We start from the raw sequence: 13,123 nt of genomic DNA on the forward strand, positions 1-13,123 counted from the left end.
TGAAATTTTAAAGAGACTTAAAAAAGCTAAAATTATTATGCGATTAACTCTGCTGCTGTCAGTTGCCCCAGTGAATGTATCCTTCCATCAACGCTTTTTGGGAGAATGCTGCAAGTGTTTCAAATATTGTCTCCGACAAAACAGAAAGTGTGGACCAAACCAATCATTCTGATATTTTAGAAAAAGGCGACCATTTCATCACAACTAATGTTGGTAAAATTAATAAGCAGTTCCCTTTCGCATAAATATTAAAGTGGAACGGTTTTGCTTATAGTTCATTTGATTTTAATTGAGATATCACAACGCACTTATCTCAAGCACGTTAACGACAATTTCAATTATGATCTTGACTTACACAAGTTACTCTAAGTATATACAGTAGCAGTGAGCGAATAAATATTATCTTTATCGCAAAAAAGCGTTCATACAACTTACATAATAACAAAAGGTAGCATGTCTTGTTTGCTTTCCTATCTTCAAAAAAACAAGAACGCATGAGTTCATTGCAAGTATTAACAAAGAGAACTTACAAATTTGTATGAATATATAGGAAATACGGTTTAAGAAATGTCCAAATGATGAAAATAGCCAGGTTGAAACAGCAACGGAAACCATATTAACGTCGGATGTTGCTAGCAAGTTAGATTAGTTCAAATTGCTCGTCTGGTAAGGTATCATAATCTTTATCCTCGGACTGATTCTTTCCGCGACCTAGCAAAGATTCCTCATCGAGCTCCGGTTACCGAGCTAGCGTTTGTGCACGTTTCAATAGACTTATTTTTTAGTATTTTAACCACTGAGCAGGAGCAAGCGTGGTTCGTCAACGTTTTGACCAAGGGCATTAAAACTGTAACATGTGGTAGCGGTATAGGGTAAGTCCATCATACACGTGTCATTATCGTAAGTCTATAGCGCTCTAACCGCTTCCCTACCGAGTTGACCTGGCTATCGGACCGACCAGCATATCGGCACGTGAGAAATCAAGAATTTAGAAATTTTTTTGTCTTTTATATTTGTTATGCATGACTGGGCATGTGAGTTGGGATTGGGGCAATCATTTGGTTCAAAAGATATGTGTCTAAAATCTGGCGGTAACATTCATCTGTTGCATTTGTTCATCTTTTGTTTTGTTAGCATATGGTGAGATTCTAGGCATAACTCTTCAATGATTCCGTAATGTAGCAACTTATCTAGCTTTTGATCCCTAATTGCTTTTTCATTCCTCAAATCATTGTAAAGTAAATCAGAAACAGAAACTACGTTAACGCTGGATGTCGCTAACAAGTTAGAATAGTTATTTAGTTGAAAAGTGGTTCAGGTTGCAAAGGTTCATACAGCAGACACGGAATTCTTTTGATTGGTCTAGAAAACCTATTATTGCTGCTTTTTTTGAAGGTACATTGGTCGTGCTTACTTCTTAAGTATATTACCTTTCTCGATAAGATTTTTTTCTATAACACAAGGGGTGCTCGCGAGCAAAACAACCGACTTACGGTTCCTAAAAGAGTAACAGTTATTCGGCGAGCCGGAACGAAACACCTTCGTTAAATATGCATTCTTTAACTTTCAGTAACTTTATAACCTATGTCTTATACCGCTCCATTTAACTTTCCATAATGTTTGAAGAGGTGTTCCATGTAGTTGTTACTGTAGTTTCACAATTTTGTTTAAAAAATCAAAAGCAATAAATTTCGAAGAAGATGACGTAAAAACCATTGATGTTTCTCTATTCTTACATGCGTCCACTTTTAATGATTGTAGTACATTCTAATGATGTCACAAGGGGGTAATTTTTTCCAACAGAAAGCAACAAATCTAAGTGTCGATTGCTTAAAGTTAACCTGAGTAATAGAACTGGGCAGAATGAATTTTCCATTTTCGAGAAAAGTGTTTGTACGATTTCGGGAAAGTTGTTTCGAGTCAACACCAGGCTTGTGTAAATAGTAAAGGAACTTATGGTCGGATAGTCCATAAAGCATTTATAATTTTAATACATATTTGCGCAAACAGGACGAATAACACCACCACATGTATCGCGATCGAACTCAAATAAATAAGTACTGTACATTAAAACAACGGTCTCGTCGTTTTGGCAACAAACGCAGACATATTTAACAGAACTGAAACACTTATACAGCCTGTCTAAGATAAATACAGATGCAAATGACATAACAATATATAGGTAGAGGTTAATCGCTACGTACTTGTGAATATAGTTTATAACGACTTGCTGTCTCCCATTGGCAATATCATTATATTGGACCTGGCCTAGGGCCATGTTGATATTTGGTGATATTACTTCTAGTAGTTTAATTGCGTTTAGGCTTGTTTAAAGTGAACTCTCAAACGTTGCATTGTTTTGCAATTGGTAAGATTTCCACTTTTACCGATTTATCAGGTTTTGTCATCGGCACTTCTATGAAATTGCAACCACCTTTCAATTTCAGATCAGCGGTTCTGATAAGCTCAAATACGAGAACGCGAAGAAAGAGCAAGCCATAATTTTTTCCAGCGCACATTCGGGATCCTTTTCCAAACGGAATGAAGCTAAATGCGCCGGCGGATTTACTACAAACATGCGATGCTTCACGTATTTTTGACGACGACGAACCCTTTCCGTTTTCAGCTTGTTGGTTTACGTTGTTTGTATTTTCGCATTTTTTGCAATTAAAATAGACATCTGGGTCGAACTCACATTTGGGACCGTTTTGCAGGACATGACCAGCCGTGTCTTCGTGCGTTAGACGTATGCTGTACATCACCTGCCAGCCGCGTGGCACCTGGTAGCCCTAGAAATTGAAAACATTTTCTTATTTTTATTGATAATGGCCTTTTATTTGATATGAATTGCATGAAAAATACTGAAAGTTCTGCGAACTTTTTGGTCAAGATAAACGACCAAATAATTATGTAGCAGCGCAAAAATCGTTATAAATTTTATCAAAATATGCTAGATCCCGTCGAAAAGATGAGCTAAAACTTAACGAACTTCAAAAAAAGTCTATACCCCCAGTTCAAAGGTCTTAGTAGCGACCCGAACTGCCCCCGGGATAGTTGGAGTCACTCTTAAAGTTTCCTTGACAACGCAGTCGGCAAATTTTAAGGACTCAATCTCTTCATAAGTAACTTCATTCATTGGAGTTTCCCATAAACCATGTTGTTTGATTTCTGTCCTTAGACGAGCTACTACCTGTAAAAACGAAATAGCATTGATTCTGTCTGCTGTGCATTATTACAAGCTGTATTATTAACAAATAATTGTAATATAATAATGTAACTGTAATAATAATACAAGCTGTATTATTAAAAATATTTGCAAATATTAACATGGAAAATGCCAGCAAATCAAAGCATTCCACTCATATGTCCTACCAATATTGTTTTATTTTGTTTATTAAGTTAAATATAAATGAAATAGGTATAGTGAATATTCAAGTGATGCATACCTCTGGGCGCTGGCTAAGATGAACCATCATAGACGAACATGCACATTGCAAACTTTGTGTCCCGGCAAAAATAAATTCAAGTGCAAGATTTTGAAGATTTCTAAGTTTTAATTTCTCTTCTCCTTCCAATCTAGCCAACTTGAGGACGTTCAGTAATACACTCGGAGATTCCTGACTAGATTCGTCAAAAAGTTCTTCGTCAGTTGCTTCAAATTTCGACCGAAGCTCGGATTCGAGTTTGTCAAAGACAAATTTTCTAGCCCGTAGCCCCTGAATCAAAACGATAAAACGTAGCCTAATTGTCTCAAAAGAAAAGCTTGAATCTGGAAATGCTGATCAATACTTGTACGACCTTTTGATTTTCTTTTTCAGTACTCACCTTTCGAAAAGTAAAGCCAGGAAGATCAAGGGGCAAGCTCAAAATGCTATTGATGATGTCGTCAGCTGCCCGGATGTAGAGCTGTATGTCGGGGTCATTCGGGTCAATTCCCAGTAGTACAGTCATCATCACCTTGGAGACCATCTGCTTGCAAGACTCCAAAACAGGAATTTCTTTTTGATCACGCCACTCCTGGTAAAAAGATCAGATCCGTCAAAAGTTTGAGGACAGATTTCCGATTTAGTTGCTATGCACGTAAATGCTCTCTAACTACGGTTACTTTCTCATACACTTCGTTAGGAAAATGACGTATCTGTTTTGAAGTAACGAAATGTATGTTATTTACATATAGGTCTAAGCTACATTGCTAGTTCATGTTTTATACGAACGTACAGTTATACCTTCATTTTTAGATCAAAAGCGTTTTTTTTAGACCAGAAATAAACGCAAGTTTGAGACTCCCATAAAGTGTATAACTTATACTTATTTATGTTTCCTCATGTTTGTGTTAACATCGATCCGAACATATCGAAGGGATTTTTCGGCGATAAAACACGAAATTTAGCGTAAACTATGTCACGGAAATTTAGGGTAAAACATGTCAAGAAGGATTTTACATGAACAAAATACTGCATAATCCTTCCTCGACAAGTGAATGTAATTTACGCTCGTGCGTGTTAAGTTTTCGTTGATCACATTTAAATTAAAATAACGACAAAGGGTTTCATTTCAACTTAATAGGGTTTGTTTATACATATCAAGAGGATTAATCAACTATACTCCGACCCTGAGCACATGATTATCATATTTCTATCTTATACAGCTCATCTCATATGTTTTAGATGTAATCACAATTAACTGGAAAAGGATTTCTATGTTTATAGGAACGACGTCAAATCGGATGGGATTAATTCAACTTTTTAAACAGTCTTCTGTTTTGCCCTAATCTATACACGTTCGTCTCATCACGTAGGCCTATATAGGCTAGCCGACAGCATATAACAACCTTTTCCTTCTACAATACAATTTTGCAGGTGAAAAATTAATAAAAGTTTTTAATTCTCTTCACTTATAATCTATAAGACGATAATTCAGTAAAGAAAACGTCGTCTGCTAAATAAAAATATAAGATGAAGAAAAAGTTCAGCCAACTACACATCTAATACCTATCTATAGCACAGACAAAGTAAAGTTCAAGCACTGAGTTTTAAACCTGGGTCTAACCAACCTTAAGGTGTTCCTTTATCCCGGTCTGAACGATCGGGGCGTATGTGCCCATGTATTTAGGAGAGAAAGACTTCAACGAAAGACGCTTGATGCGGTGATGAGTCTCCTTGTCTCCATTGACAATCCCGTCTTCACCTAAAATCCTTCGAGTTGTGCTGGGCCATCGACATCGTACAACTGAACCTGAAAAACAATGGTGGTCTATAATGTTTCTAACTTTGTTAAATTTTCATTGGTGAAATTGCCACAGAACAAAATTGTGTAACAAATATTAACAATTTCCTTGATTGCTAACAATCGTTTTGTATTTACCGCGATAAGATTGAAAAGTACAGCAAGCAAATGGAAAACACAAGAAAAGTTATCTTTCTGTCTAAACACACACAATAGGCTTTTATAACTATTTTCTTGAATCACAAATACAAATAAACCGATAAAGGCACTTAAGCCAAAATTAAACTGATTAGAATTGATGGATTGGTTCGTGCCCACTCTCGAAAAAATGTGCGGAGGCGACAGTTGTATTGAAAGGATCGCTCGAATATAAAGCTACAGCTCTTCAATAAAACATTCTTTGTTATAATGCCGTAAAATATAATACCCGCTAAATTTTTATTCATGTTCAAAACCGAAACTGAAATAAAGTCCAAGTTATAAATATCAGAGCGTCTATCTTTTCTGAAAACAACTGATCTGTGAGTGCTTTATTCCAATATATTTCAAAAAAGTTTTACTTTTCATACCTTCACCCAGCAACAAACGTTTGACGTGTTCGTCTCCAATAGCAACGACGGTAGGACTCCCAAACATGTGCGTCCTATAAATATTTCCATATTTCTTTCGTCTCTGTCTTTGGTAATTTGCTCCCTAAAACCAAAAATTATACATTTCGTATAAACATTTACAATACGGCAAAACGTATTTATTAGTTTAATAAACCGATGATGGCATTCGCTAACATGGCAAGCTAACGTTACAAAAATTTGACACGAAAATGTCGGTTTTAATGACGTCGGTTGTACAAATGACTTCTGTAATCGTTCGAACATTCTATCAAACCTCTAACTTTATGTTTGTCAGTTGTTTCCAACAATCCAGCTCGACCGCAGGATTTTAGACCAGCACGCACAACTTTTACATATAACTGAAAACCCAAACATAATTTTTGGATGAAAGATCTTTTCTTCAAGTGGTTTTGTTTGAGGCGTTGCAACTTGCAAGCTTAAATTGCGTCACCGTCAGCGAAATGAAACCGATTTTGTGATTTTATCCAGATTAAACCAATTTGTGGCCAGCACGGCGGTAAAAGCCAGAAGGCGTGTATCCGCAAATATTGACAAGTGGAATTAAAATTGAACCCACGGCAAAAAAGTTTAATTAATTAAACACAAAGTGACAGCTTTTTAGCTTTATAGGCTGTGGAATGTATTAAAAAAAGATTAGCTAAGAAACCTTTAAGCCGTGAGTAATTGAAAAACTAATAATTCCTCAAGTAAGATTTTCACTCTAAAAAGCCACAAAACATCAGTTGGATGCAGTGATTAATTAGGTTTGGCCATGTCTACCTGCTACAATAGAAAACATATTAACAAAACGTTTGGTGGCAAAGCCGATTTATAAACGCATTTCCTTAAACAGACATATCAAGCGTTAACGTTTTTATTTCGAGCAATGGAGGATGTACAAAAAAATCAAGAATATTTTTCAGATGATGACGCCTTGCCAATTTTGTCATCGTAAAAAGTTACTGTTCACTAAACTATATACCGTGTTTATTCCTATGCGATGCGTATCACAAAGTTTCTTAGGTACATTTAAAATGTGTTGCATGAATGTGTTCAAAACACCAAGGCGGTAAAAGCTGTCACAACGCGTTTAAAGTTTGTTTAGAAGTTGTGGGAAAAAGATAAGCATCTACAGGTGTGTCAAATGGCACGGGTGGACGTGCGTAAAAACGTTGAAAGACAGACCCGTCGCCCACACGCTAAAGCCAAGGTAACCTGCATTATCTTTATATATTACCAATTTATACCTCACAAAAGTCAATAACGTCTACAGACACCATGAAAAATATTTGACAACAAAACTACGTGCGTCATCAACACGATCAATAAAAAATTCAATACATCATTGTCTGTTTAGTAAAAACCAATTTGCACCATAAACACAGTTTCATCAGTGCGAAAGAATAACATGTACCTACGGTTAGTTCCTTTGTGCCAAGACATTTTACATGCCAGCACGTCGGAGTCGTTCACGGCATTAATCACAAGTTACATCAAGCTGAGTATATAACGTTTACAATTCTTGGAAAGTTAAAGAATCTGTCTTCTTAAGTTAACTCCCACGTAGATTGGACTACCGTGAGACGTAGATTATCTAATGCAAATATTGACAGGGTCCGGTTGGCTGGGATCGATTAAATCGGGAATTAGGGTTGTTTAGTTTTGCCCTTATGCCAATATAGACTGGTTGTTTCAAAGGGATTCAACTACTGTTAGTTTTAATGGGGAAGTCATCAATCACCTTATCCAAGCCACTCAAACTGGAGCACTATTGAGTCGAAGCGAAAGAAATATTTTGCTAGTGCTCCAAATCAAAGTAAAAATGTTGAAAAAACGATGCCTGCTACAGCGAACCGTCGAATAGCCTTAGCTTATCCATCATCTTGTCACTGAAACAAGTCCACACCATCTCAAAAACTGCCCTAGGGGATAACCCGATATGTTTGTCTTGATTTTCTCCAAGCGATTACCCAAGCTTTGAAATACGAGCTCCAAATCAGCTAGGATGGGTAAAAGGAATGGTTTTGTTTCAAGCAAGGCGAAAGTTGGTTCGTGAAAAAGCAAGGCTTTGCGATAAGCAGAAGTAAATATTTCACTGTTTTATAAAAATTTTATGCGTATCGTTACGATTTAAAAATGCCAACATATTGCCACTTGTGAGTTGTACTTTCCTAAAATCAACTTTAATTTACCTTTAGGCGAGAGAATCCAGTTTCTTATTCACGTACCAAGCAATGTGAAATGTTTAAGAAGTAAACAAAATTTACAAATATCAAGCCCAATTTTCTATTACTGATTTGTTTAGAAAATCTTTAGAGATTTAATATAAACTACACGATTGGGTTGTCAACATATAGCTATACATAATTCGTTCGTTTTAAAAATAAATTTTAACTGATAAAGACTTTGAGATCATCCGATATGGTATGATACGCTGAAGTTTAGAAAATTGAAAGTTTTCCCAATTTTTTTACCGAGCACTCATTAATAGAACCCGTTAGCAAAAATAGGCAAGTAAGCTGCAAAATTCGGCGAAGACATAGAAACCTTATTGACAAACAAGAAAAAGAAAAGTAACGTCACAACAGTCATAGCCTTAAAAAAAGCTTCATAGTAACATCTATTTCTACTTTTCCACAGAGATACTCACGAAAATGAAAAGATGAAACATCTCTCCCACGAGGGGAAGTCCCATTTTCCCTCCGGGTAGCGGGAGAAGACAGGTACGATCACGGAGACCAACACAATAAATTTCCCATAAGCAACATACAAGGTAGAGCAAGGCACAGGGCACGGCAAGATATCTTATGATAAAAACGGAGACGAACAGACCGAGAGACTGCCAATACAAAAAGTCCAGTGGAGGAAAACTTCCTGCCCTTAAATCCTCGCCTGCAACTAAAGTCTCTTGTGGAGCTAGAGTGACATGTAAAGAGTCCTCTACATCCAGAAGCATGCCGTTGGAAAACATTTCCTTCTCTTGCCGGGATTGATTGAATGCACCGTTCTGCAACAGCTGGAAGAAGAATTGCTTCCCATACATCTCAAACAGCATTGGAATATTACCCTTCAATTCATCCTGTCCAGGGTGGGTAGTTGTCGAGTTATTGAAATCGGAAAAAATCGAATCCATCTTAAAGGTTCTGTTAAAAGCTAGTCAACTTAAGCGGGGAAAAGTGCTGAAGCACACTTTTAATACGCCCTTTTCGGTCTCGGAAAAAAGTTTTTTGTATTTTACTCTTCAACTGCCTTTTTCATCACGACGATTAGTCACAGAAAATTGGGCTTTACGTCGCGTTTCTTGTATCCTTAAACAGCTTGCTTGACACAATGTCAAACTCATAATTTTCAAGGTACGCACCCTCTTTTGAGTTCTTTGTTCAAGTTGACATAATATGTTCACCTTGTTAGATAAAACGAGTTACGTTATCAGCTATCCCCTGTTACCAAAATAGATGCATACCAATTTAAAAACGATTAGTCATGACGCTGTTTGAAGCAAACAGCTTCGAACAGAGTTGTGAAAAGTGTCTCAAGAACAAACAAGTTTACCAAAGTCACAAAATTAAATAAGATTATGAAATAAATTCGTTATTAAAATAAATATATGGCTTAACGCTGTAAATTTTCAACTTTTGTCGATAAACATCTACTGTTCAATAAAAACTAAGGATCTGCCAAATTAAAATGAGTTTGATACGTGAAAGTACGATTAGTAAATAATATTTGATTGGTATTACTACTCGAGTAGTAAATTAATATTGGTGGGGATCGAAGACGATCGAGGGGATCGACTTGAGTTTACCAACTTTGCACATATCGCTAAATCCAAATGTCTGGCGAGTAAAGAAACCAGTTTATCATCTAACTAGTTGATGAATGAAAGAATTGAACTTGTTTTGGGCTTACACAAAATTATTAAAAACTCTATCAACAATTTCACGGCCCTTACGGTCAATGACGTCTTGGTGTTGATTTTGTGCATGAACCAAAATGACAATTCGGCCCTAAATCTGCTCAAAACACCATTCTATACAATTTACTCACGCTACGTCTTGTTATCACAAATCTAGCACTCGGATATAAGTCTTATCTTTGAAGTAGGTGGACGCTGACGTTTTTGGGGCTTTCTCTACTAAACTTCCTTTTCTTGTATCTCTTTGACCTTAGTCAAATTTGCCAGGTCTTACCGATGACGCATAATTAACTGGCGACAGCTGAGACTGTCTCCGGTGTTCGGTGACCAGCCCTTTCCACCGCTTGAAATCTATTCAAACTTTATGCACTTTTGCAAATGAAAAATGTTAATTTCTGAGCGACGGTTTAAATGTCTACATGTCAGACATGCCTTTTTTGTTTCAGGCAGACAAACAACACTGTGCCCAATAAGTAGCCTACGCTACGTGTAACCTAATCTGTATGAAACAAATAGCTTTCGCAATTCGGAAATCCATGGCCGCAATACAATTAGCGGCGGGGTTTAATCCAACATGGATCACGTGTAGAGCAGAGTCTTTTGTTTGTTACCGTACTAAAGTTAGAAGAAATTTCACCTCTAGCAGAAATAAACTTCCACAGCAGATCCAATATAGGGCGATGATCACGTTTTTTGCTCGACGAGGAGGTGATACTAAGTAAACAGACACGTGAGAAAACCTTAGGAATGGGAATGATGGATTGCATATTCCTGAAACGTGTTGTTTCGCTCGCCGGTAAGTCAAGTGACGATTTTCTAAAAGAATATATACTCGCCCATTCTGAAAAGTCTCCGCACAAGTTAAACTTCTTTTCGCACCTTGACTAGTATTGATATTACCTATTGGAACGATATGAGAGTTGCTTTATGGTACATATGTGTTCCAACATTTTACTGGTATGTTATGCGTAGCCGATTAAAAAAGCTTTCAAAATAAATATTAGTGCAGGTGTTTAAACCCAATAAAAATACCGGCGCATTGCAACTGGCGACCAAAAAGGCGGAAAGTTTCTACCCTTAGCCGAAAAGTTACATAACATGCTGGTCACGTGGTCGTTTCATTTTCAAACGGTCGAGTGGAGAAGAATTTTTGTGGTTATGTAACTGAAAAACAGAATGTTCTTGTTACTAGGAAGCTTATAGGCATTTCGCAAAAATTTTTTTTTTGTGGTTCACCTATGCAGAAAAAGTCGCTTATGAAAGCAAGTAAGTGGAAATGTACAGTTACATAACTGCAAAACGTGAGAAGCTCAAGTTAACAAATTGGAAGAAGGGCCAATAACGAAAATAGATGTATCGCAAATATAAAGAAAAATACTTTCTTTGTAGGCTACATGATATTTCAAGGGCAATTTGTTTTGATAGCCCTGAACAAAAACATATATAATGATGACAAAATATTTATTTATCTTTCGACTGAGGAAAGTCCTTGCACGACTTTATACTTATAGCCTTGCGATGCTTCCTTAGTCCTTGAGCTACTGTGATCGAGCTTTATGCTTAGCGTTTTGTGGTGGATGCATTTCTTGTTTTTAATTTTAAGAAAGTTTGCCACAGTTCACCAAAACAATTGGAAAAGGATGATGTCACAAAGATCAGCTGACAACGTGCTTTACAACAAAAGGCCAGTCGGACTTTGTGACTCTGACATGGGTGGTGTTAAAATAAGATTAATTATGTACAGCGGCATATTTACACCTTCCATTTACTTAAAACAACAAAATTGCTTTCAATATTCATTTATTTCATTGATCTTTTCGATGAGGATATAGTTGTATTAAAAGTGCCGATAATTTTTATTATGAGATAAAATAATATGCGGTATACTGAAATATACGAAATGCAAACCAATTTTACAAAAACTTGGTAAAGTTTTTGCGATTTTGATAAAGCTCGGCCCAGACTGCGCGGTGCTTCCCGAGGCGAAAATTCGAAGGGGGGCGACATTTGTTACTGGTTAGGCGCCATGCTCTGGTTACCAGGAATTAGCAACCGACCGGCAAAAGCTTTTAGTAATGCTGTACAGTAGCATATAACGTTTTATTACGTATGGACCATAGAAAAATATTCTACAATATGCAACAAGCAACTATAGCAGGGGTTCCCAACCGGTGGCACGCGAGCAGCTCTCCGTTGCGTGCGATATACAGTATAGTAGTATTACAATTTAATTTTGAGTTGCTAAAATATGCGAACAACACTTTTATTTCTTTCCGTACTAAATTCTCTGCACTCAGTAAGCTACTTTTGTCGATCTTGCTCCCGGCTGTCATTGTTATTAATACAATGCTGCTGTGCGAATATTGGATCAAATTAGTTGTTTTGAAAATAGTGGTACGTGTTGACAATCCGTGGTGGCTAAGTGGTACGAGAACATAAAAAGGTTGGGAACCCCTGAACTATAGGATAGGTAAAAATTTAGGAATACAAAAAAGTTTGTCAAAAAATAAATGTGTGGGCTACATTGCTTCTAATTAAGCTTACCAAACGTCTTCAAGTAAATTAAATTGTCCCAACTTGCCAAGATTTTTTATGGGATCTAGGTCATTTATTTAATTTGACCTGGTCACTAATTTTGTCCTGGGATTGTATACTTTTTATACATAGCTGAGGCAGGAAGTGTCCAAATCACAAATGCGTCAAGTTTATATCGTCTTATTAAACTACTGATTAAGATTAAACAACAGATTATTATTATTCAAGTCACATCATTGCCTTATCGCTAAACTATTATCCGTATCATACCTTTACATAGCGATAGTGACGTCATAATGCATGAATTTATCTGGTTCACAGAAAATCGTTCCAAAAACGCCTTCCGGCAATGGTTCCAAAAACACATAATAGAGTCTCTCATGTTTAGTCACAGCATTTGCTGAGTTCAGCCAATTTCCACACGAATACACTTTGTTACTTACAGGTTAGCGAACAACACCGAACGTTATATTAAGTTAGATAGGGGAAAAACGTAAAAACTCGTAAGCTTTACTCACGTCAACGGAAGCGCTAACCTAATATGCAATATGATTTTGAACCCTACTTCTGATAGTAGATCTAATTGTAATGAATTAGGCTACACCACAGGTAACCCTCTTTAAGCAAACTATTTTATTAGGTGCCGAAAAATACTATAGCCTCTATGAACGCAAAAATGGAGTTGGACTTAGAAGATTGTACTGCGATAGCGGCCCTGGTGTAAAGAAATATACTACTTTGTTCCATTCATATGTCTTCACGCATAATCGTATTATATGCACAGCCACCTTTACACTTTGGTACGTCCATGCTAGGCGTCAGCAAACTATTTTCG

At 36.8% G+C, this 13,123-nt stretch overlaps 1 protein-coding gene across 1 annotated transcript; it reads right to left on the bottom strand.

Moving 5' to 3' along the window:
- Positions 1–1,966: 1,966 nt before the first annotated feature.
- On the bottom strand, positions 1,967–9,297 carry LOC143460192 (cytochrome P450 26A1-like). The gene is made up of 7 exons (XM_076957612.1): positions 8,488–9,297; positions 5,796–5,919; positions 5,054–5,235; positions 3,826–4,017; positions 3,447–3,716; positions 3,008–3,190; positions 1,967–2,789 (listed from the first exon to the last, which is right to left on the bottom strand). Exons 1-7 carry the CDS (start codon positions 8,968–8,970, stop codon positions 2,343–2,345), a joined length of 1,881 nt encoding a protein of 626 aa, XP_076813727.1. The 5' UTR covers positions 8,971–9,297; the 3' UTR covers positions 1,967–2,342.
- Positions 9,298–13,123: the final 3,826 nt, after the last annotated feature.

Source organism: Clavelina lepadiformis, chromosome 5, assembly GCF_947623445.1.
Source record: "Clavelina lepadiformis chromosome 5, kaClaLepa1.1, whole genome shotgun sequence".
Taxonomy (NCBI): domain Eukaryota; kingdom Metazoa; phylum Chordata; class Ascidiacea; order Aplousobranchia; family Clavelinidae; genus Clavelina; species Clavelina lepadiformis.

Coding starts and splice junctions, on each gene's coding strand:
- LOC143460192 (XM_076957612.1), bottom strand. CDS start 8,970: ATGGATTCGATTTTTTCCGATTTCAATAACTCGACAACTACCCACCCT. Junction 3,717..3,825: donor CTGGCTTTACTTTTCGAAAG/GTGAGTACTGAA, acceptor GTTTTGATTCAG/GGGCTACGGGCTAGAAAATT. Junction 3,191..3,446: donor ATCTTAGCCAGCGCCCAGAG/GTATGCATCACT, acceptor TCGTTTTTACAG/GTAGTAGCTCGTCTAAGGAC.